Raw genomic sequence first — 23753 nt, 5'->3', positions numbered from 1 at the left:
CAGTTATCTCAGTTTATGAGTGTAAAAGGCAGAACTCTGCATCCTTAATTTAAGAGGTTTCACCAAAGTCTAAAGTTGTGTTCACTTTGTGTCTGAAGTATCTTAAAAGACAGGCCAGAGGTGTTTTCACTTATATAATACACAGGCTAATACAGTACACACCCTAGGTACTTATTTAATCTAAGATGTGCTTATTTCATTTTTCTTAGAAATAAACTAATGAATAATAGACTAGCAAAACCATAGTTGTAACAGGATAAGCAACTATTTAAAGCACGATAGCCCTAGTGATGATAATCTTAAGTGACACTCAAATCGTACCTTGAGAAATGTCTCGGAGAACCCCCTTCTTGATTACCATGTTTACTACCACTAATTGCTAATCATTTTGATCCTATACAGTATAATCAACACTTTAATGCTTCCCATGCGTTTAGTTTGAAACTTTACAGCAATCCAATGAGGTAGATATTCCCAGATTACATGTAACTAATCATACTGAGATATGAGTTACACAAGATGCACACTGTTAAGTGGCAGAGCCAGAACTTGACCACAAAATCCCAACTACAATACAAACTTTTATTTAAATAAGGAATAAAAGCTATTGTACAAATATTACTCTTCAGGTACAGCCTGAAGAGCCATGGCCATGGATGCTTAGGTTTCAAAGTACTTCTATAAATTCTTAGGTTTAGAGATGATACCATCTGGATACCTTTGCTTGAACCGGGCAACCACATCTGGGTCTAGTAGATGGATCCCATCCAGTTGATTTCCAAGGGTGATCCTGAAGCAAGGGGAAGGAAGGGTCAAATAAAAAATCCTGGCATTTGGAGTTCCCGTTGTGGTGCAGAAACAAATCTGACTAGTATCCATGAGGATACAGGTTCGATCCTGGCCTTGATCAGTGAGTTGGAGGTCCAGCATTGCTGTGAGCTGTGATGCAGGTCACAGACAAGGCTCATACCCTGTGTGGATGTGGCCGTGGGGTAGGTTGGCAGCTGCAGCTCTGATAGGACCCCTAGCCTGGGAACTTACATACACCATGGGTGTGGCCCTTAAAAGGCAAAAAAAAAACAAAAACAAAAACAAAAACTTGGAATTTAAAAGCTTAATACTGTCAAAATATGTGTCCTTACTGCCTATCATGTAACATTCATGCCTTTTTTTTTTTTGGCCGCACCCATGGTATTCAGAAGTTCCCGGCCCAGGGATCAAACCTGCATCATAGCAGCAACTCAAGCCACCACAATGATAAGGCCAGATACTTAACCTGCTGAACCAGCATGGGAACTCCCATGCCAATATTTTTTTAAAAGATCTTAGTACTGGAGTTCCTGTCGTGGCTTAGTGGTTAACGAATCTGACTAGGAACCATGAGGTTGACGGTTCGATCCCTGGCCTTGCTCAGTGGGTTAAGGATCCGGCATTGCTGTGAGCTGTGGTGTAGGTTGCAGACACGGCTCAGATCCTGCGTTGCTGTGGCTCTGGTGCAGGCTTGTGGCTACAGTTACAATTCGACCCCTAGCCTGGGAACCTCCATATGCCGTGGGAGCAGCCTAAAAAATGGCAAAAAGACCAAAAAAAAAAAAAAAAGATCTTAGTACTAATGAAGGGTTAATAACCTATGGCTAACCAGGCCTACTTCACAAAGTTCCTGCTGTAAGTGAGTATTCTCTGGATTAGTAAAATGCTAGCAGCATTTATTTTAAAGCTCTACTAATAAGATGAAAGATGGTAAAATTGTTTATAGATTAAATAGATTCTCAGTAACCACCACGAGGCAGATTCAGTAAATCCCATAGAATAACAGAGATCTTTTGGTTATAAGAGTGGAGACCCTGAGCAGTGGTTTAAATCCTAAAACCTGCTGGGTCTCCACTGAATGTTAGTGACTTAAGAATCCTCTGGGGAGTTCCCATCATGGCTCAGTGGTTAACGAACGTAACAAGTATCCATGAGGATGCAGGTTCGATCCCTAGTCTTGCTCAAAGGGTTAAGGATCCAGCATTGCCATGAGCTGTGATGAAGGTCACAGATGTGGCTCAGATCCTGCATTGCTGTGCCCGTGGTGTAGGCTGGCAGCTACAACTCCTATTAGATCCCTAGCCCGGAACCTCCATATGCGGCCCTAAAAACACAAAAGACAAAAAAAAAAAAAAAAAAGAATCCTCTGAGAGTTCCCACTGTGGCACAGCAGGCTAAGGATCCAGCATTACCTTTGCAGCAGCACGGTGGATTGGATTAAGGATCTGGCACTGCCACAGCTGTAGCATAGGTCACAGCTGGGGTTCAGATTCAGTCCCTGGCCAGGAAACTTCCATATGCTTCAGGTGCAGACAAAAAAAAAAAAAAAACAAACAAAAAAAACCTCTGAACTAATTTATAGATTAGAATGTGAGGTGAAGCTCTACTAACTTCTGTCCTCAACTATAAACAGTTTTACCCTTGGGGTCAGCACATTCTCTCATAACCTTACCAATTAGGTTGCACATTGTGTGGTCGTCCAAATAATTCAATCTTTCGAGTGCCAGGGGACAGTCTCTCAATCATGCCATAGATTTCATCTGGTTTATGACTGGTGGAACGAACCTAGGAAATAAAAGCTTTAGCTACTTTTAAGTTACACAAGATTGCAATTCTAGCTCTTTCATGTTTATGACCCAAATGAAATTGGGGGTAAAAATACACCTGGCTAGAAAAACTGACAGCAGTTTTAAAATGTGGATCTTTGGATGCCTGGGTAAAGCACATACCTCGGCTACGATCACATCACAATCCAGACCCTGGTTGAATCCTTGGGGATTTCCTTTGACACCAACCTGCTCACCACAGAGAACAGATTAGTTTATGAAACTCCAGCATTTGAACTGTTTCTCAGTAAGAAATCAAACAACTCCTATGTTTTGCTCCGCCTATTGAACTGGACCCTACTGCTGCTCACCAAGCAGTGTTCCTTCCCATGGTTCAACCAGTGACCTGTACGGCCTGTCCGAATGATGCGCTGCAGTTGATTTGTCTTCACCCAGATAATTTCATCTACCCGTTCGTAACTGTGGGGTATAAGAAAAAGAATTGGAGCTTTAATCAGGCTTTCATCATTTAGGAGTGGTGCCAACTACTACAACTATTATAGAGGCAAGGAATCACAGAATACTCTTGAAGAAGGGAACACCTATCAACTACAGTAATTACATATTTATTTCCCTCAGAAGAAAGCCACACAATGATTGCTACTTACCCCCAGAGGTTCAGACATTCTCTGCCCAACTCCATGGCCCTAGAAAGAAGAGTTAAAACAGCTATTTCCATGCCCATATTTTTTTCTCTAAGATACATGTTTTCAGTAGACATTGAGTGAATATTTACATGCAAGACACCATTGGGGCAACAGGATGGATCTAAGAATGAGAAGATAGAGTATCTATTCTCAATGGTCTTAACCTTTCACCAGGAACAGAGTTACAAAATTCATAGTATCATTTGTGTTATAAATAGGCATTAGATATCAGTAGGTAAAAGACTAATTCAGTCATACATTTTAATAGCAGGGCTAGGAAAACCCAGGATTTTATTATTCCCACCCAGTACTCACTCTGTACTATATCTGCCCATACCTACGTATCTTTGAACTGCATTACCTGCCTGTGACCCAGAGGAAGAGAAAGCCATCATCCTGCAGTACTGGTATGTTGAGCCTGCGCATCTCATCATCTGTCAGGGTCCCATAGGGCAGCTCCATGTGAATATCCCAGGGTGGGTCAGCCATCACAACTGCAAACTTGCCCAAGATACTGACGTCCAGGTAGCGGATATCACAACAGATCCACTGCATGAGGTGGTATTTGGTCATCTTCCCTTCCTTCACTCTCAAGATTCATGGCCCCAGTCCCTCTTTTTCCATTTGATTTTCCTACTCCCTTATATGTATATCTATCCCACTCCATTCCCAATCAGCAGGACTGATCACTGATTATGCCCTGTTTTCCTACATGTATGGCTGCCCTACTGAGACAAAGGTCCTTAAGTAAAGTAGGTCTTCTGAGCAGACAGGTACCTGAGGTGGGAAGAGTCGATCTGCATTGGAGTCCCCTCCAACGCTCTGTGTAAGGGCAAGCTCCTGGCTTGGTGTATGGTCTTTGCTTCCAGGAGCCTCAGAATCCACGCAAGCATCAATTTCATAGTGAACATATTTGCAGGTATCCATGTGGAAACATGTGTTAAGGAAAGAGCAGTCACCTAATGACTCATCCGTGTGTTTATTGATGATCCGTCTGGGGAAATAAAAAGAATTGGAGTCAAGATGGTGTTTGAGTTAGATCTCAAAGTTCAAGTTTCAAATTGTGGCAGAATTTCAGGTGTCTCATTAGAGTTTCCTCTCAGAGTTTTCAGAGCAGAAAGGCAAGTGACATTAAAATGTGTACTATATGCTAAAGAAGAGTTTTAATTCCTCTCTGAGCAAAGACTTAGCTTCCTTATGACAGGAAGGAAGGGCTTGCTAATTAAAGCAGAATAAAGCACTGACCTAAGAGACAAGGTTCCCATCTTTCATAAGATTATCCTCCTTCCAGAGAACTTTGGGACTCAAAGAGAGATGGCTTGCTATTTCAAGAAGAGGGTCACTTTTTCAAAAATACCCTTAAATCTTTTTAGGAGTGCAACTCTATTCCCAAAGAACACTCTTTCTTTCTTTCTCTTTTGCTTTTTAGGGCCACATCCATGGCATATGGAAGTTACCAGGCTAGGGGCCAAATCGGGGCTAAAGCTGAACCTATGCCTCAGCCAAAGCAACTTGGTATCCAAGCCACATCTGCAACCCACACCACAGCTCATGGCAACAAGGGATCCTTATCCCACTGAGCGAGGCCAAGGATTGAACCCGAGTCCTCATAGATAGTAGTCAGATTCGTTTCTGCAGAGCCACAACAGGAACTCCAAAGAACACTTTTTCTGAAAGTGAACCTTCAGAGTCTGAAGGTCTTAGACAAATCATATTAAAACCATTCACTACTAGGATTGAAGATAGAACTCTAATGACTGGAAGTATTATGCTTAAAAAGAATGACTGCTTCTAGGTGACCCATCCCATCCCTATTCTTTCCAAGAGACCTGAAGTGCAGCTTGCGACAAGGCCGGTCAGCATCACTGGCTTTCATGCACTCCTCCTTGGTTCCATAGTCACAGAATTCTTGCACTTGAGCCCGACCTCGTGAACGAAACTTTTCAACAATGGATTGTTCCTTGGCTGTTGTAGTATTTAATAGTTCTAGGATCTCTTGACTAACCTGTGACAGAAGAAACCTTGGACTTAAAAAAGGTTTGTAGATAAAATTAGTCCTTAAGATCTACTTGACATCAATGTGCTATGAGGGGGTCAATAAACTCAGTCAATATGGGGAAAATTGGGTTAAAAAAACAAGGGAAAAATGGAACCCTAGGAAAAGAGATTTGTCATGGGTTTCGTTCTTCCACACAAATCTGCATTTGGGATGAAATTAAAAAATAAGACTGGCTCCACTGCTAAGCATTAAACTAAACTACCCTCCCAAGGAAAGCATTTCTCCAAACCCAAGCCACTTACATTAGGTACTGAACCAAGGCACGGTGCTAAGCATGTTACTAGTTAGCTCAAAGCTTATGCAACAATTCTATAAGCGTGTGGGAGGCGGGGGGTGGATTCTAGTCATCCTCACAGATGAGAAGACTAAGGCTCAAGAGAACTTAACTTGTTTAAATCCACATAGCTAGAAGTAGGAAATGGATAACTCCTATGGGTCCAATATTTATACTCAGAACCACTACACTGCCATTTCGCATAGTATAATCAATTTCTGTAACTACTGGTCCATATGACTATCTTCCATCATTCATTTCCCTCTATTTTTATGTTTAGATTCCTCTTCTCTTGACATGATGATTCCTCCAAATAGATTGAAAGAAAAGTTTCTCAACATTGGTGCGCTATTGACATTTTAGGCCAAATAATCCTTTGCAGTGTAGGGATTGTCCAAGTACAATTACAGGGATGCTTTGCAGCATCTCTTGCTTCTACTCACTAGATGTAGAAGGTAGCACTCTTCTGTGTTTTGACAACCAAAAATGTCTCCAGACATTGCCAAATGTCCTCTAGGGGTTACAAGGGGGGGTATAATCATCCTCAGTTGAAAACCACTGCTTAAACCCTCAATTCTTGCTCCTGGCCCTAGCATTAAATCCTTCTCAATCAAAGCTGTAATTCAAAGCACATGTGTGTATAAGTCAACTATGTTCCAATAAAATTTATTTTAAAAAAAAAGTATACATGTGAGAGGATTTCCATCTACCCCTACCTTCTTGCTCTGTTGTTCCTTAGTAGATTGTTGGTTCAGAAGGCTCTCTATCTCCAGGTCAACATCTGAGGCAGCATGTTTCCTTGATTTCTTGGTTGGCTCCTTGGCTACTTCTGATGCTGAAGAGGCCAGACCAGAGGTCAGAGAGCTTGCAAAGGCAGCTACTGTGGTCGAGTCCTGTTCTGCACGCCTCTTCTGCCCTGTGATGGTCCCGGCTACCTCCCCAGGGCCCTTCTTTTCTGCCACAGCACCCATCATGGCAGAGAGCTTGGAATGATCAGCATAGGTCACAAGAGTAGGGTGTGCATCATCTTGTAGGAGACTTCGCTTTACTTCAATCAACTCCTGAGCTGCAAACTTCTGTAAGAGGCTTTCCACCCCATCTTGAGTGGCAGGGGCATCTGGCTAAAGAAGGAGGTGAAAGGGAAAGTAAAACACTGACCATGAACTGAAGAACAGCAGAGGTAGTTCCCAACCTTGTCTTATCAGATCATTACCGTGGAGATGGCAAGACGGATGGAGACAGCATCAGTGGGCAATGTTAGTGCCAGATCAGAAAGGTGGTGTAGCAACTTCTTCTCTAATTCAGGGTCTGTAGCTAGCTCAGGAACTGCTGAAGCTGTGCTGGGCTTAGGGCCACCAGAAGTGGGTACAGTAGGCACTGGGCTGTCACTACGGAAGGTTGGAGACAGTGCTGCCTCTGGATTCCGAAGATCTAGGAGTGAAGAAAAGTGAAAATGAAAGAGGGCAACCACCATCAATCTATATATTCTCAGGAATCAAATCCTCCACCACTCACAACACACAATTCTTTCATTTCATGCAGGAGATTCTCTGACCAAATTTAACACTAGCTACCCATTTCTTAATTATGCTAAAGCATTCAATGCTTTGCCAAGACAATCCTGGATTTTGGGGGAACCACTTACCTTTTCTCTGTTGAGTGAGAGGTATTTTCCTAATTCCTTTTCTTGCTATGCTCCAAGGGAAATAAATTAGCAGCATGGTAGATTTAAATGTCCATACCACCTCCCTTCAGTCATTCTAAATGACAACTGATATAATCAACCTGCATTTATAACCAGGAATATTCTCAACAACCTAAGCTGTGATGAGGTCTTTTTGAAGAATGGAGTTTGAATTTTAATGAATTAAGGGCACTGCAAATCAAAGGGTATAAAAAAATGACAGCACTGGGGGTCAGAACAATGTGACCTTTAAACAGAAACACAAAAATTTTATAAAATCTTGTTGAAGCCCTGGTCACCAAATGGTATCTCCTGACTATATTTTTATCACCTACTCTACTACTTCACAAGTTGGGTAGCCATCATAAACTTAATAAGATTTAAGAAACTCAAATTATGACAAAATATTACCTTTGGGAAAGCCTAATATCTGTGTTTCTTCAGTTAAAATACAGATGAAATAGTAAACATTCAGGAAATCTACCGGAATTGTGTAAAATATTCTAAATGTGCCACTAGCTTCCATTTAAAGATATTTTGCTTACTTAAAAATTTTTACTCTAGGAGTTCCCGTCGTGGCTCAGTGGTTAACGAACCCGACTAGCATCCACGAGGACTCGGGTTTGATCCCTGGCCTCGCTCAGTGTTAAGGATCTGGTGTTGTCGTGAGCTGTGGTGTAGGTCGTGGATGTGGCTCAGATCCTGCCTTGCTGTGTCTGTGGCTGTGGCCAGCAGCTACGCTCTAATTCGATCCCTAGCCTGGAAATCTCCATATGCTGCCGGTGTGACCCTAATAGACAAAAAAAAAAAAAAAAAAAACCCACTCTAATGGAGTAACTTTAGTAAAATGTCAGAATTCCAAGGAAAATGGAGCTGAACTATATCAAACACCTTGCTGGAACAATAACATTTTAGGAAAATAAGTTATACCCTATAAGGAAAACAGACTCCACAACTCCATACTAGCTGGAAATGTTAAATCACTGAGGTTCTTCACCTTGCTTACTTATGATTCTGCCGAATCTCAGACTTGAACTTTTGCCAGATCAAGTTCCTTGTTTTGTTTTGGCAAAGAGGGGTACAGATGGAAGGGTCATGGAAGCACTCTGAAGGTCTGGATGAGAAAGTCTGAAAGCAAGTGATTTAAGCTAAAGATATGTAAGAATACAAGTGACAATTACTATTCAGCTTATTTGGAAGACTACAGGCAAAATTCTTGCATAGGATCAAATTGGTAAGAATTAAAGTCCTTTGCAATTGAAAGATTATACGAGTCTAATAAATTTGAGCTAAATTACCCCAATTATGAGTTCCCTGGTAGCTCAGCAGGTTAGGGACTCAGTATTGTTGTTGCTGTGGCATGTTTGATCCCTGACCCAGGAACTTCTTCATGTCACAAGTGCAGCCAAAAGAAAAAAAAAAAAGATTCTCATTTTAAAAAACATTTTTAATAAATAAATAAAATATCCCAATCACAATTTACACAAGGATCAAACTCTGAGCTTTTTTTTAAAAAAGCAGTCCAGGAGTTCCCATTGTGGCACAGCGAAGACAAATCCGACTATGGGGAACCATGGGGTTGCGAGTTCGATCCCTGGCCTCACTCAGTGGGTTACAGATCCGGCATTGCCATGAGCTGTGTGTGGTGTGGGTCACAGACTCTGCTCAGATCTGGCGTTGCTGTGGCTGTGGCGTAGGCCCAAAGCTATGGCTCCGATTAGACCCCTAGCCTGGGAACCTCCATATGCCGTGGGTATGGCCCTAAAAAGACAAAAAGACAAAAAAAATTAAAAATAAAATAAAAAAATCAGTCCAGTTTTAAAACTTTTTTGAAGTAATCAAAATCTTTAATTTAGCAACCTAACCTAGCACAATTAATGACAAAGTTCATTATTATGGTGGAAAAACATCAGGTGTTTTGTTTTCTGTTTTTCAAACCAGAAACATGGTTCCTAGTCGGATTTGTTTCCACTGCATGTTCCACAGGAACTCCTCCAAGTGTTTTAAAATTAGGATTTCAGGCATTACATCCACAAATTGTTTTATACATTAAACACTGACCATTTTAACTCATGAAGTATGCTAAACTGAGTAAATCATATTATCAACTATTAAACTAAAGAGTTTGATAATAGAAATAGACACTAAAAAAGATGTAGGTAAGGAGTTCAGAATCCAAAGTTCAGGTTAAGAATCTGACTAGCATCCATAAGGATGTGGGTTCAATCCTGACCTTGCTGCAATCTGGATCTGGTGTTGCTACAAGGTGCAGCATACATAGGCTGTAGATGCTGCTCAGATCCCAAGTTGCTGTGGCTGTGGTGTAGGCCTGCAGCTGCAGCTCCAATTCCACCCCAGCCCATGAACTTCCATATGCCTTGGGTGAGGCCCTAAAAAGATGCAGGTAATTTTTTTTTTCCAATAGCCACCCTCATGGCATTGGGAAATTCCTGGGCCAGAGACTGAATCAATACCACAGCTGTGGCAACACCTGTTCCCTTAACCCACTGTGCCAGGCCTGAGATCAAACCTGCAACTCTGCAGCAACCTGAGCCACTGCACCAAATTCTTAACCCACTGTACCACAGCAGGAATGCCTAAATTTTAAATCAATACTCTGCATACAGGTCTTTTGCTTTGTTGCACAGTTTTGAAACTTTTAACATTTTAGATAAATAATATATTATCCATTTCCCCTCTTTAATTCATATTCTAAATTTGTTTGACAGGCAATATTCTATTGCCATTAATATGAGTTTTGTTTTGTTAATAAAGGCCTAAGCTCCTTATATTTTTAAAACCACTTTATTGGGTTATGATTGACATGTAAAAAGCTATAATCTATACAACTGAGTTTGGAGACAGTATACATACCCATTAAACCATCACCACCAAGACCACAGACATATCTATTACTTCCCAAAAGTTTCCTTCTGTTCTTATTATTTTTGTATGTACAGTAAGACAACATAAGATTTATCACCTTGGAAAATTTTAAGTATACAATTCAGTATTGCTAGCTATAGGCACTATACTGTATATTAGATCTCCAGAACTTATTTATCTTGCATAACTGAAACTCTGTACCCTTTTACCATCACCTCCCCAAGTCCCCCCTTCCCCTGACAATCACTATTCTACCCTCTACTTCTATGACTGACTATTTAAGATTCCACATCTCAAATGCAATCTAAGACCACACAGTATTCGTCTTTCAGTATCCGACTTATTTCACTTGCCATAATGGCCCCCAGAACCAAGCATGTTGTTATAAATGGCAGGATTTCCTTTTTTTCATTAATGAAAAATGTTCCATTGTATATTTATTCCACATTTTCTTTATCCACTCATCCATCAATGGACATTTAGTTTGGTTATTGTAAGTAATGCTACAATGAATATGGGTGTACAGGTATCTCATTGAGATCTCGATTTCAATTCCTAAAAATGGAATTGCTGAATCATACGGTAATTCTATTTTTTTTTTTTTTACTTGTTGAGGAACATCCATATTGTTTTCCATAATGGCTATACCAATTCCCACCATCAGTGAATTAGGGTTCCCTTTTGTCTTTGCCAACACTTGTCTTTAGACTTTCTTTTTTTTTAGGGCCACATCCATGGCATATGGGAAGTTCCCAGGCTAAGGATCGAACTGGAGATACAGCTGCCAGCCTACACCACAGCCACACCAGTTCCAAGCTGTGTTTGCGACCTACACCACAGATCATAGCAATGCTGGATCCTTAACCCACTGAGTGAGGCCAGGGATTGAAACTGTGTCCTCATGGATACTAGTGGGATGCGTTTTCGCTGTGCCACAACAGGAACTCCCATTTCACCTATTTAATAACAGTCATTCTAGCAAGTTTGAGGTGATATCTCATTATGATTTTTTTTGTCTTTTTGTTGTTGTTGCTGTTGCTATTTCTTGGGCCGCTCCCGCAGCATATGGAGGTTCCCAGGCTAGGGGTTGAATCGGAGCTGTAGCCACCGGCCTACGCCAGAGCCACAGCACCGCAGGATCTGAGCCGCTTCTGCAACCTACACCACAGCTCACGGCAACGCCGGATCGTTAACCCACTGAGCAAGGCCAGGGACCGAACCCGCAACCTCATGGTTCCTAATCGGATTCGTTAACCACTGCGCCACGACGGGAACTCCTCATTATGATTTTGATTTGCATTTCCCTAATGATTAGCAACGTTGTATATATTTTCATATATCTGTTGGTCATCTGTATGTCTTCTTTGGAGACATATCTACATCCTAATTTTGCACATTTTGCTTGTTTCTTGTCCATGTGACTTAAAAGAAAATAAGACTGTTGTCAGTGATTAAAATAAATGTTGGAGTTTCCACTATGGCACAGTGGGTTAAGGATCCAGCATTGCCAAAGCTGTGCCAAAGCTGTGCCAAAGCTGTGTCACAGCTGCAGATTGGATTCAATCCCTGGCCCAGGAACTTCCATGTGCCACAGGTGTGGCCAAAGAATAAATTCATTTTTAAATTAATGAATATAATTTTAAATTATTTTTAATTAATAAATTTTATATTAATTTAAAATTAATGTCAAGTTACTGAGCATTTTCCATGATTTGAATTTTTAATTATAGTTGATTTATTTTTTTTTGTCTTTTTTTTTTTTTTTTTTTTTTGCTATTTCTTGGGCCGCTCCCACAGCATATGGAGGTTCCCAGGCTAGGGGTTGAATCGGAGCTGCAGCCACCGGCCTACGCCAGAGCCACAGCAACTCGGGATCCGAGCCGCGTCTGCGACCTACACCACGGCAACGCCGGATCGTTAACCCACTGAGCAAGGGCAGGGACCAAACCCGCAACCTCATGGTTCCTAGTCGGATTCGTTAACCACTGCGCCACGACGGGAACTCCAATTATAGTTGATTTAAAATGTTTTCTCAATTTCCGCTGTACTGCAAAGTGACCCAGTTACACACACACACACACACACACACATATACTTTTTCCCATATCATCTTCCATCATGTTCCATCACAAGTGACTGGATAGCTACCCATGCTATACAGCAGGACCTCATTCCTTATCCACTCCAAATGTAAATTTACTAACTCCAAACTCTCAGTCCATCCCACCCCCTCCCCCTGATAACCACAAGTCTGTTTTACAAATCCATGAGTTTGTTTCTTTTCAGTGGACAGGTTCATTTGTGACATATATTAGATGCCATATACCAGTGATATCACATGGTATTTGTCTTTTTCCTTCTGACCTACTTCACTTAGTATGAGAATCTCTATAGTTCCATGTTGCTGCAAATGGTGTTATTTTGTTCTTTTTTATGGCTGAGTAGCAGATATCAAATTTTTAATCAGTGCTTTATTCTTTTTTTCTTCTTTTTGGCTGTAGCATGTGGAAGTTCTCAGGCCAGGGACTGAACCTGTGCCACAGTAAAGACTCAAGCCACTGCAGTGACAATACTGAATCCTTAACCCACTGAGCCACAATGGAGAGAAAAAGCATTGATTTTGCTCCAATGTTAGTGTTAATAAGATGAAAATGTACTTTTTATAATTAACCTACTGATACTACCAAAAAAGTAATATAAACATTTCTTCTTAAGAGTTTTCTAGTAACTAAATTTATAAATTCTTTGAGTCATGTATAATTTTTCTTAGAATAAGCAAGCAGTCTATGAAAAGAACCACTTTTATATTTTCAGTCTCTGGAACTGGATACTGACTTTTTTTCTCCTTTGGTAATTTGACTAATCAGTCTTTTTCAAAAAACAGCCTGGGAGTTCCCACTATGGCACAACAGGATTGGTGGCATCTCTGCAGCAAGAGGACTTGGGTTCAATCCCCAGCCTGGCACAGTGGGGTTAAGGATCTGGTGTTGCCACAATCATGGCTCAGATCTGATCCCTGGTCTGGGAAACTCCATATGCCATGAGGCGGCCAAAAGGAAAAACAAAAACCAAAAAACAAAAAAACAAAAACAGGGAGTTCCCGTCGTGGCGCAGTGGTTAACGAATCCGACTAGGAACCATGAGGTTGCGGGTTTGGTCCCTGCCCTTGCTCAGTAGGTTAACGATCCAGCGTTGCCGTGAGCTGTGGTGTAGGTTGCAGACGCGGCTCGGGTCCCGCATTGCTGTGGCTCTGGCATAGGCCGGTGGCTACAGCTCCGATTCAACCCCTAGCCTGGGAACCTCCATATGCCGCGGAAGTGGCCCAAGAAATAGCAAAAAGACCAAAAAAAAAAAAAAACAGCCTGGCGATATGATTCTGATTATAAATTCTCATACTAATAACACTTCCTAGGAATATGCTTTTCCTAATACTCAGGACATCGGGAATGAAAGTACCTTTTAAAGTTACTGGGAGGAGGGGGCTTATGTTTAATATTATGGACAAAAATTTAATAGCTGGTTAATGCAAGTGTTATTTATAGATGGCTGTAGCCACTCTGAATTCCCTGAAGTCACATGCAAATTTGTGCCTATATACATACCTAGGGAAAATATTCCAAAGTTTTATCACTCTTAAATAGGTTACCACCAGAAATCATTAGGAATCCCCAAGTTCCAATTCCTTCAGAAAGTGTTTGTTCAGGAGTTCTCTTATGGCACAGCAAATTAAGGACCCATGCTGCAGCAGCTTGGGTTGCTGCTGTGGTGCAGTTCAGTCCCTGGCCCAGGAACACAATGCAGGCAAAGGAAGGAAGGAAGGAAGGAAGGAAGGAAGAAGGAACGAAAGAAAGAACGAAAGAAAGAACTAAAAGAAAAGAGAAAGAAAGAAAGAAGAAGAAGGAAAGAAGGGAAAGAGAAAGAAAGAAAAAAGAAAGAAAGAAGAGGAAGGAAGGAAAGGAGGAAGGAAGAAGGAAGGAAGAGAAAAGAAGAAGGAAAGAGAAAAAAAAAGAAGAAGAAAGAAGAAGGGAAGGAAGGAAGGAAGGAAGGAAGGAAGGGGAGAAAGGAAAGAAAGAAAATTGAAAATAGAATTACCAGAGTTCCCATCGTGGCTCAGTGGTTAATGAACCAGAGTAGTACCCATGAGGATGCGGGTTTGATCCCTGGCCTCACTCAGTGTATTAAGGATCCAGAGGTCCCAGTGAGCTGTGGTATAGGTTGCAGATGCAGCTTGGATCCTGTGTTGCTGTGGATGTGGCGTAGGCTGGCAGCAAAGGTTCCAATTCAACCCCTAGCCTGGGAATCTCCATATGCCGTGGGTGCAGCCCTAAAAAGACAAAGGACAAAAAATTTAAAAATAAAGAGAAAATAAAATGGAATTATCATATGATCCAGTGATTTCATTTCTGGTTTTATATCTATATTAAAAAAGGGCTGAAAAGTGTCTTGAGCCCATTTTCATACAGCAGCATTACTCACAACAGTTAAAGTGTAAAAGTAACAACCCAAGTTATCGACTGACAGATAAATGGATAAACAAAATGTGTTAATGACACACAACGGAATATTATTCAGCTTTTAAAAAGGAAATTCTGACACTTGCTACAACATGGATGAACCTTAAAAACATGCTAAGTGAAATAAGACAGTCACAAAAAGACAAATACTTTATGAGTCCATTTACATGAGGTATCTAAAGTCAAACCCACAGAAACAAGGTAGAAGGATAGTTGCCATGGACTGAGAAATAGGGAGTTATTGTTTAATGGGTAAAGTTTCAATTTTGCAAAATAAAAAGGTTCTGGAGATTAGCTGCACAACAACATGAATATACATCACACTATCAACTATACATTTAAAAATAATCATTAAGATGTAAATTTCTTTTCTTTTTAGGGCCGCACCCTCAGAATATGGAGATTTCCAGGCTAGAGGTTGAATCGGAGCTAGAGCTGCCGGCCTACGCCACAACCATAGCAATGTAAGATCTGAGCTGTGTCTGTCACCTACATCACCACTCACAGCAACACAGGATCCTTAACTCACTGATCGAGGCCCGGGATCGAAGCGGAAACCTCATTGTTACCAGTCGGATTCATTTCCCCTGTGCCACAAGGGGAACTCCAGTAAATTTTATACTGTATTTTGTTGCAGTTAAAAAAAAAAGTTGTACTTTAAAAATGCCAAACTGCGGGAGTTCCCGTCGTGGTGCAGTGGTTAACGAATCCGGCTAGGAGCCATGAGGTTGCGGGTTCGGTCCCTGGCCTTGCTCAGTGGGTTAAGGATCTGGCGTTGCCATGAGCTGTGGTACAGGTCACAGACGCGGCTCGGATCCCGCGTTGCTGTGGCTCTGGCGTAGGCCGGTGGCTACAGCTCCGATTCAACCCCTAGCCTGGGAACCTCCATATGCCGCGAGAGCGGCCCAAGAAAAAGACCAAAAAAAAAAAAAAAAAGCCAAACTGGAGTTCCCTAGTAGCTCAGTGGGTTAAGGGTCTAGTGCTGCTGTGGCACCAGTTTGATCCCTAGCCCCAGAATTTCCACATCCCATGGGCATGGCCAAACAAAACAAAGCCAAAGCAAACAAAAACAAACAAAAACGCCAAGCTAACAAAGATTCTTGGTCTATAATATTTTGCATTAATTAATGACAGATACATTTTAGTTTACGTCTTTTAACATTGAGCTCAGTAGTAAACAAGTATCAGATTTCATAATGCTATAAAAATCGAGATATGGTAAGAAATAATTTATTTACTGTGAGAAAAGAACTGAATGAAGGAGTTATATCATGGCTCAGCAGAAATGAATCTGACTAGTATCCATGAGGAGAAAGGTTCGATCCCTGGCCTCGCCCCAGTGGGTTAAGGATCCAGCGTTGCCACGAGCTGTGATGTAAGTGGCAGACTCAGCTTGGATTCCATGGTTGCTATGGCTGCGGTGTAGCAGCTACAACCCGATTAGACCCCTAGCCTGGGAACCTCCATGTGCCTCAGGTGCGACCCTTATAAAAAAAAAAAAAAAAGAACTGAATGAAGAAAACAAAAGAACTGAATGATCTGAATTTGTATCAAGGCTTTGGTTATATCATACATGACAAATAAGATTAAAAGACTATGTTTCATGATGCTTTCCTAAGAATCCTAACCCTTAAAGAAATATATTCCTTGGACTAAACAAGATAATCGAAGAGAACAGTGACAGGCTGGTTTAATCTGGGTTTCATCTCTACCTACTCTCTCAGAATCAAATAGACCAGTGAAAGCTCTGGGCCAGAAGACAATGCAGGTTTAATCACAATTTCAAAAATAATTTTATAAGAGTCTTGGAGTACCCACCATGGTGCAGCTAGTTAAGGATCTGGTGGTGTCTCTGCAGTGGCTCAGGTTGTTGCTGGAGCAGGTGCCCTCCCTGGCCCAACATAGTGGGTTAAGGACCTGGTGTTGCCACCAACTGTGTTGCAGGTCACAGTTGCAGCTCAAGATTCTATCTCTGGCCCAGAAGGGTATGGCCAAATAATAATAATAATAATAATAATAATTTTATAGGAGTCTTAACTATATTATTAAATGGATTTACAAGTCAAGAGCTATTTATATCAAAAAAAATATTTACATTCAAGGGAGAATAAATCTTGTCATCAAAATTATTGAAAATGCTTGGCAAGGACCTTGATGAAGTATCCAGGCTCTAGTGGTTTAATCTGCATATGGCACAATGTTTGGTTAATTCCAAAGTGTGGCTAATACCATGGAAAAGTGAAGTGGAACTTCTACTAATTAATCCTTATCATATAACTTGCACTTCTTCCTCTACTTACCCTGCCCTTTTATTTTCTCTTTAATTATCTAAGTCCTATATAGCCATCAAGACCAAAGTCCAAGTGCCAATTCCTCCACGATGCCTTCACTGACTAAACCTGACTCCTGTTACTTATTCCTTCACTCATTGAGGAATCATTCATTTGGCATTTTACATATATCATACTGCATTTCTGACTTTTTCTTTTAAAAGTACCAATCCGGAGTTCCCGTCGTGGCGCAGTGGTTAATGACTAGGAACCATGAGGTTGCGGGTTCGATCCCTGGCCTTGCTCAGTGGGTTAAGGATCCGGCGTTGTCGTGAGCTGTGGTATAGGTTGCAGATGCGGCTCAGATCCTGCGTCGCTGTGGCTCTGGTGTAGGTTGGTGGCTACAGCTCCGACTGGACCCCTATCCTGGGAACCTCCATATGCCGAGGGAAGCGGCCCTAGAAAAGGCAAAAAGACCAAAAAATAAATAAATAAATAAAAGTACCAATCCTTTATTCCCAACTAAATTTTAAATTCCTTGAGGGCAGGGACACTGTTTTACTTATTTTTGTCTTACTAGACTCATGTACATTGTAGATACTCAATAGATGTTTATTTATTATAGCGTAAGAGTCTTGCCAGGGCATTTTCCATTTCCAAAGACCAGAATGAATGTGTGGACCTCACGTATTTCAACACAAGATTTAGAGATGGACTCAAGTACACTACAGAGAAACAAGCTACAAGAATGGTATGGATTCATTATCCTTGTAGATCTTCCATTGATTTGCTTTAGATAATTCAAGGCCTGTGCTGGGGATGTGGAATGGAAAAGACATGACAATCATTTGAGGTTCCTTCAAGTTTTATGACTGTGACACAGAGGGCAACGGAAGGGGTGAAAAAGTTTAAAAACAAATGTTTCCAGATTGTTTGATATGTAAATGGCTAAGACAATGCCAGTTTCTCTACTCACTTAGCAACACCCTGTGCCAGCTCTATGAGGGCCAATGAGATGGTCCCTGTGTATACAGATTCGTACTTGCTCTTACAGTGCCCACAGTCTCAGAGAAACAACCACTACAAAGCAATTGCTATAACCGAGGGACGAACAAAGAGCCATGGAAATAATCCAAAGAGGGGACTTGCTGCTCGAGGGAAGGGGCCTGAAAGGCCTAGCAAAGGAGACTTTCAAGAGGAGTCAACCAGACGTGGAGAGGCAGGGTTGTGGACGAATGGGAGCTTCCGTCCCGGGAAAGTGGTGAACTTGAGGGACCAGGGGCCAAGGTGGGAAGGAACGCGACTACTTGCCAGAGGACAAGGCGTCTGTGCGGCTGAAGGGGAAGAGAAGAGTACCAACTTATGAAGCATTAAAGAAATGGCCATTTGGGCAAAGGCTCTGACTCAGGAGCTTTTTCTCCAGGGTTCCCTCCTGGGTTCCCTCCCTCCCTCCCGGGGTAAGCATCAGCCCAACAGCCCAGCGCCTCACCCAAGTGCCCTGAGTCCTGCTTCCGCCTCCGCCGCAGCCTTTCCCTCAGCGAGTCCAGCTGCTTTTTGTGGGCCTGGATAGAGCTCCACGTGTCCGACATTTTAGTCCCACAGCCGGGACACGTCTCGAACAAGGGGTAGCCGACTAGCACCTCCCAGCACTGGCTCCACGAAATTTCCAACTCTCACGCGTACTCCCCAAGGCTAACCGGAAGGAGGTCCTGGGAGATGCGCCAGATAGAAAGTCATTTCCCGTTTCGCTCTCGCTTTGAAACTGAAATGAGGAGCCACCTTAAGTGTTGGCGGAGTGGCGGATATGTTTTTCAGTGACGCTCTTTCGCGCTACCGGAAGCGGTGAAGCTGGGGTTGCCATATTGGTGCCTGGCAGAGCGGCCATCTTGCTTATAGCCGCGCATGCGGCCATGTTGATTATTAGGAAATGCGTCCTGATAGTTGACTCTTGTTAAAGTACCCAAGGTAGGGCTGCTGGTGCGAGTGTAGCCTCGACTTGGACATGCGGAAGTTCCCGGACAGGGATCAAACCCGAACCACAGCAGACAACACTTATTCCTTAACCATTAGGCCACCAGGTGAATTCACAGATATTTTATTTTTTTGCTTTTTTAGGGCCGCACCTGAAGCATGCGGAAGTTCTCAGGCAAGAGGTCAAATCAGAGCTGCAGCAATGCAGGAACTCGAGCTGTGTCGTGACTTAAACCAACAGCTCACAGCAACATGGGATACTTAACCCCAACACTGAGGGAGGCCAAGGGATGGTACACCAGTCTTCATGAATTCTAGTCAGGTTCTTTAATGCTGAGCCATAAGGGGAACACCCAGATATTTTTAAATGAAGGATCACTGATTTCTTTTGACAGTTCGATACTAACATGCCTTTTCCACTGAAGGTGTAGGTTCATGTTTCCATATATTTGTTTACAAAAATACAGCTGTTATGTATGCTTCTTTGACAGAGGAGGACTGATGAACAGAGATAATATGCGGAGTCTACAAATACATATTCTTACTTATATCAAATCTACAAGTGTCATGTCTGATACATTAAAACAGAGTCCTCAGGAGTTCACTTCTGGTACAGCAGGTTAAGGATCCTACATTGTCACTGCAGCCACTCTGGTTGCTGTTGTGACTCAGGTTTGATCCCTGGCCAGGGGACTTCCACATGCCAAAAGAACAAACAAAAACAAACAAAATAGAATCCTCAGAAGGGGTACTAAGGGGCTTCTTGAGGTTCTGGTTGTGCTGTGTTTCTTATTCTGGGATTGCATAAATATGTTCTTTGTGAAAATTAACTGAGCCAAAGTGTACTTCTGTGTGTGGTAAACTTACAAACTTTGTTCCCATTGCATCCTCTGAACAGAAGCATTTGGGAACTACTGATTTATCAACTCTAACCAGATGCAAAACACTGTCAGAACAACTTAAAAAGACCTGCCTCTTGTTTTCAGAGTTTCTGGTCATGTAAAAGAGCTAGGACCCATTTATTAATATTGAACCAACTTTACAGCATAAGGCAGCATAAACATAGGCTTAAAAAACAAACGTGATTGCAAAGAAGGGAAGATTCTTTTTTTTTTTTTTTTGGTCTTTTTGCTATTTCTTGGGCCGCTCCCGCGGCATATGGAGGTTCCCAGGCTAGGGGTCCAATCGGAGCTGTAGCCGCCGGCCTACGCCAGAGCCACAGCAACGCGGGATCCGAGCCGCGTCTGCGACCTACACCACAGCTCACGGCAACGCCGGATCCTTAACCAACTGAGCAAGGGCAGGGACCGAACCCGCAACCTCATGGTTCCTAGTCGGATTCGTTAACCACTGCGCCACGACGGGAACTCCAGAAGGGAAGATTCTAAACCTAGGTGATTCAGGAAAGACATTGGAAATTACGTGGTATAAAGATTCACAATTGAAGTGACAGCAGGGACTTCAGTAGATGAAGCTATAGGAAAGAATTTCAAGAGTTCTTCGGAGTTCCCGTCATGGCGCAGTGGTTAACGAATCCGACTAGGAACCATGAGGTTGTGGGTTCGATCCCTGGCCTTTCTCAGTGGGTTAAGGATCTGGCGTTGCCATGAGCTGTGGTGTAGGCCGCAGATGCGGCTCAGATCCTGCGTTGCTGTGGCTCTGGTGTAGGCTGGCGGCTACAGCTCCGATTGGACTCCTAGCCTGGGAACCTCCATATGCCGTGGGAGCGGCCCAAGAAATAGAAAAAAAAAAGAAAATAACCTGGATCTAACAACTTCCCTCAAGAAGGTTGACAAGGGATGGTTTTGCACTTTCATGTGGGGTATATCCTGTGTGGCCCTATGTTTAGATACATGTATTGTTAACTAAAGCAAGATAATCCCGTTATTGCTATGATATAGAATTATTAGAGTTAATTGTTCACAAACCTGAGTCCCTCACTTGCTGTAAGATCACTGCTTCTTTCGAGGTCAACACATAAAAATGAAACACATAGAAATTACATAGCTGTAAAATTAAACAGTTTGGGGGGAGAAAGACAGTGCTGGATATAGTTTCACAGATGAAGTGGGTTGATTCATCTTAAAGACAGAATTCTTCAGGTCAACCCTTAAACTTACAAGCATTTTCTCATAGGAAAGGAAGAATTTTCTAGTGGAAGAAATTCAGTCTCAGAAATCAGGATACCTAAGACCTGGATTGCCTCCTCTCACCTACAGAGGAAGCCAAAGAAGTAGTATAGGTACTTCTGAGAGTCAACCAAATCAAGGGCAGCTCCCAGAACTCTTTGGTTTCACTCTGCATAAATTACTACAGCAGTAAATTAGGGAAATTTTAGAGTCCAGGAGGGTCAATTAGCATGACCTATTTATAGAGGGATTTTTTTCCTAGATTCCTCAGGAACAATTTTCAACTCAAAAGAAAGCCACTGCTCTCTTGTCTGTCCATTCTTAGCCAGTCTAGATACAATAACCCTGAGCAATAAAGAGGAAGGACTCTCACCCAGAGCTCTTCTAGTCAAAAGAATGCAAGCCTAGTTATGAGTGGATGAGTGCTGCATGCACTACGTTTCTTAACTTTTCTTCCTATTTGCTGTGGTAGACTGTCTCCAGAGTTAGCCACTACAGTAATGGCTCCCATCCCATATGCCTTTACATGGTATGACTTTGCCATTCTTCCTGATAAGAAGTACAGCTTATTTCCCCTTCTCTTGCATCTGAGTGGCCTCTGACTAGCTTTGGACAATAGAAAGTGGCAGAAATGACATTCTTTGAGTTTCAGAGCCTAGGCCTTCAGAGGCTTTGGCTTTTGTCTTCCTAGAGACCTGGACCTTCATGGAAGTCCAGTCATCCTAACAACTAGGCCACTTGAAGAGAGAGGAAAAGGGAGAAGGAGATAGAGAAAAAAAGAAAAGAGAAGGAGAGGGAGGGGGGAGAGAGAGCCTAGAGATTGAAAGACTGCAAGAAGTGGCCCTGAGGAGTTCCTGTTGTGGCTCAGTGGTAATGAACCTGACTAGTATCCATGAGGACTTGGGTTTGATCCCTGGCCCCGCTCAGTGGGTTAGTGATCCAGTGTGCCATGAGCAGAGTGGCTCAGATCTGGTGTTGCTGTGGTTGTGAATGTGGCCAGCAGCTGCAGCTCCTATTAACCCTCTAGCCACACGTGCAGCACTAAAAAGACCAAAAAAACAAAAAATAAAAAGAAGTGGCCCTGGAGAATGAAAGACAAGGAGAGTCTCCATCATTCCAGCCATTCACTTAGCAGCCACGAGTGAGTGAGGCTGTCTTAGATCCTCCAGCTCCAGTCAAAGTTGTATGAGCTCAGCCCTCACCACACAGAACACAGACAAGCCATCCTAGGTGAGGCCTGTTCAGACAACCTATGGACTCACAAGCAAATACACTATTGTTTAAGATACCAAGTTTTGGACTGTTTGTTACATAGCAATGGATTACTGAAACATCCACAGTACTGAACAAATACTGTACTTTTGGTTCTTTGGCCAAATAGTTTTTTCCTTACTGTTTTTTAAATTATATGGTCAAAAGCAAATGTCCACTGAGGTTAGCTAAATTGTTATTAAACATTATAAAAGATAAGGAAATGCAAAGGAAAGTCAATGTTGGATCTAACTGAGAGTAACATTCACATGAGTGAAGTCTGTTTTGGGGATTAGGAGACAGATATTCCTTGGTTTACTAGGAAGTTTCAGGGATGGTAACAAGAGTCCCAGGAACAGGAATTTGTGAGAGATGAAAATATGTCAATAGAATTGAAATCTTTTTTTTTTTTTTTGTCTTTTTGCTATTTCTTTGGGCCGCTCCCGCGGCATGTGGAGGTTCCCAGGCTAGGGGTTGAATCGGAGCTGCAGCCACCGGCCTACGCCAGAGCCACAGCAATGCGGGATCCGAGCCGCGTCTGCAACCTACACCACAGCTCACAGCAACGCCGGATCGTTAACCCACTGAGCAAGGGCAGGGACCGAACCCGCAACCTCATGGTTCCTAGTCGGATTCGTTAACCACTGCGCCACGATGGGAACTCCTGAAATCTTTTTTGTGGGGGTGACACAGGTTGAAATCTGGGAGAAATTGCTAAGATAGAGTTAGGAGTCCAAAAGTTTTACTGGGGAGTACACTTGTCAAAAGAGGAAAAAGTGGGATCAGGCAGGGAGAGCTGTCCAAAGTTTTCCATGATGCAGACATAACAAAAGTCTCTGCCAGACCAATGGGGAATGGCTAAGCCCTGTACCACACACGATCTTGCTTAGTCTTTGGCCAGTTTTTGACAGCTAGAGACTGTCAGCTAACCAGGTTTCTTGTAGCTAGGTAGCCAGTTCTTTATTGAAGGGACATCTTTGAAGTAGTACATCTGTCTGCCAAAAGGGACTTGATGATCTTACATAAGTTCTTAAATTTTAAATGCACTGGTCCTTACATTGTTATATAGATTCAGTTAATATTTTTGAGCATAGTTATTGTGAAAGCTGAGTTTAAGAGAACTGTATGTCCCTTTTCCTTCTCCATCTTTGTGTTGTAAATTAGCCATTTCCCTTTCTGGAATCCCACAGACCACTGTGCCTATCACAGTATTTAATACTACCACATAAAAATATCTGTTTAGGAGTTCCTATTGTGGCTCAGCAGATTAAGAACCCGACTAGTATCCATGAGGATTTGTGTTCCGATCCCGTGTTGCTGTGGCTATGGTGTAGACCAGCAGCTACAGCTCAGATTCGACCCCTGGCCTGGGAACTTCCATATGCCATAGGTGCAGCCTTTAAAAAAATTATATATATAATCTGTTTACATT

At 42.3% G+C, this 23753-nt stretch overlaps 1 protein-coding gene across 1 annotated transcript; it reads right to left on the bottom strand.

Moving 5' to 3' along the window:
- Positions 1 to 561: 561 nt before the first annotated feature.
- On the bottom strand, positions 562 to 18784 carry METTL3 (methyltransferase 3, N6-adenosine-methyltransferase complex catalytic subunit). The gene is made up of 11 exons (XM_047796796.1): positions 18460 to 18784; positions 6830 to 7047; positions 6333 to 6737; positions 5113 to 5288; positions 4061 to 4277; positions 3645 to 3832; positions 3245 to 3283; positions 2948 to 3056; positions 2760 to 2825; positions 2483 to 2595; positions 562 to 790 (listed from the first exon to the last, which is right to left on the bottom strand). The coding sequence occupies exons 1-11, from the start codon at positions 18557 to 18559 to the stop codon at positions 679 to 681; spliced, it is 1743 nt and encodes a 580-aa protein (XP_047652752.1). The 5' UTR covers positions 18560 to 18784; the 3' UTR covers positions 562 to 678.
- Between the last annotated feature and the right edge of the window lie 4969 nt (positions 18785 to 23753).

This window comes from Phacochoerus africanus, chromosome 9 (assembly GCF_016906955.1).
Source record: "Phacochoerus africanus isolate WHEZ1 chromosome 9, ROS_Pafr_v1, whole genome shotgun sequence".
Classification (NCBI taxonomy): domain Eukaryota; kingdom Metazoa; phylum Chordata; class Mammalia; order Artiodactyla; family Suidae; genus Phacochoerus; species Phacochoerus africanus.
The sequence above is the reverse complement of the archived record's forward strand: the minus strand, read 5'-3'. Positions and strand labels throughout refer to the sequence as shown.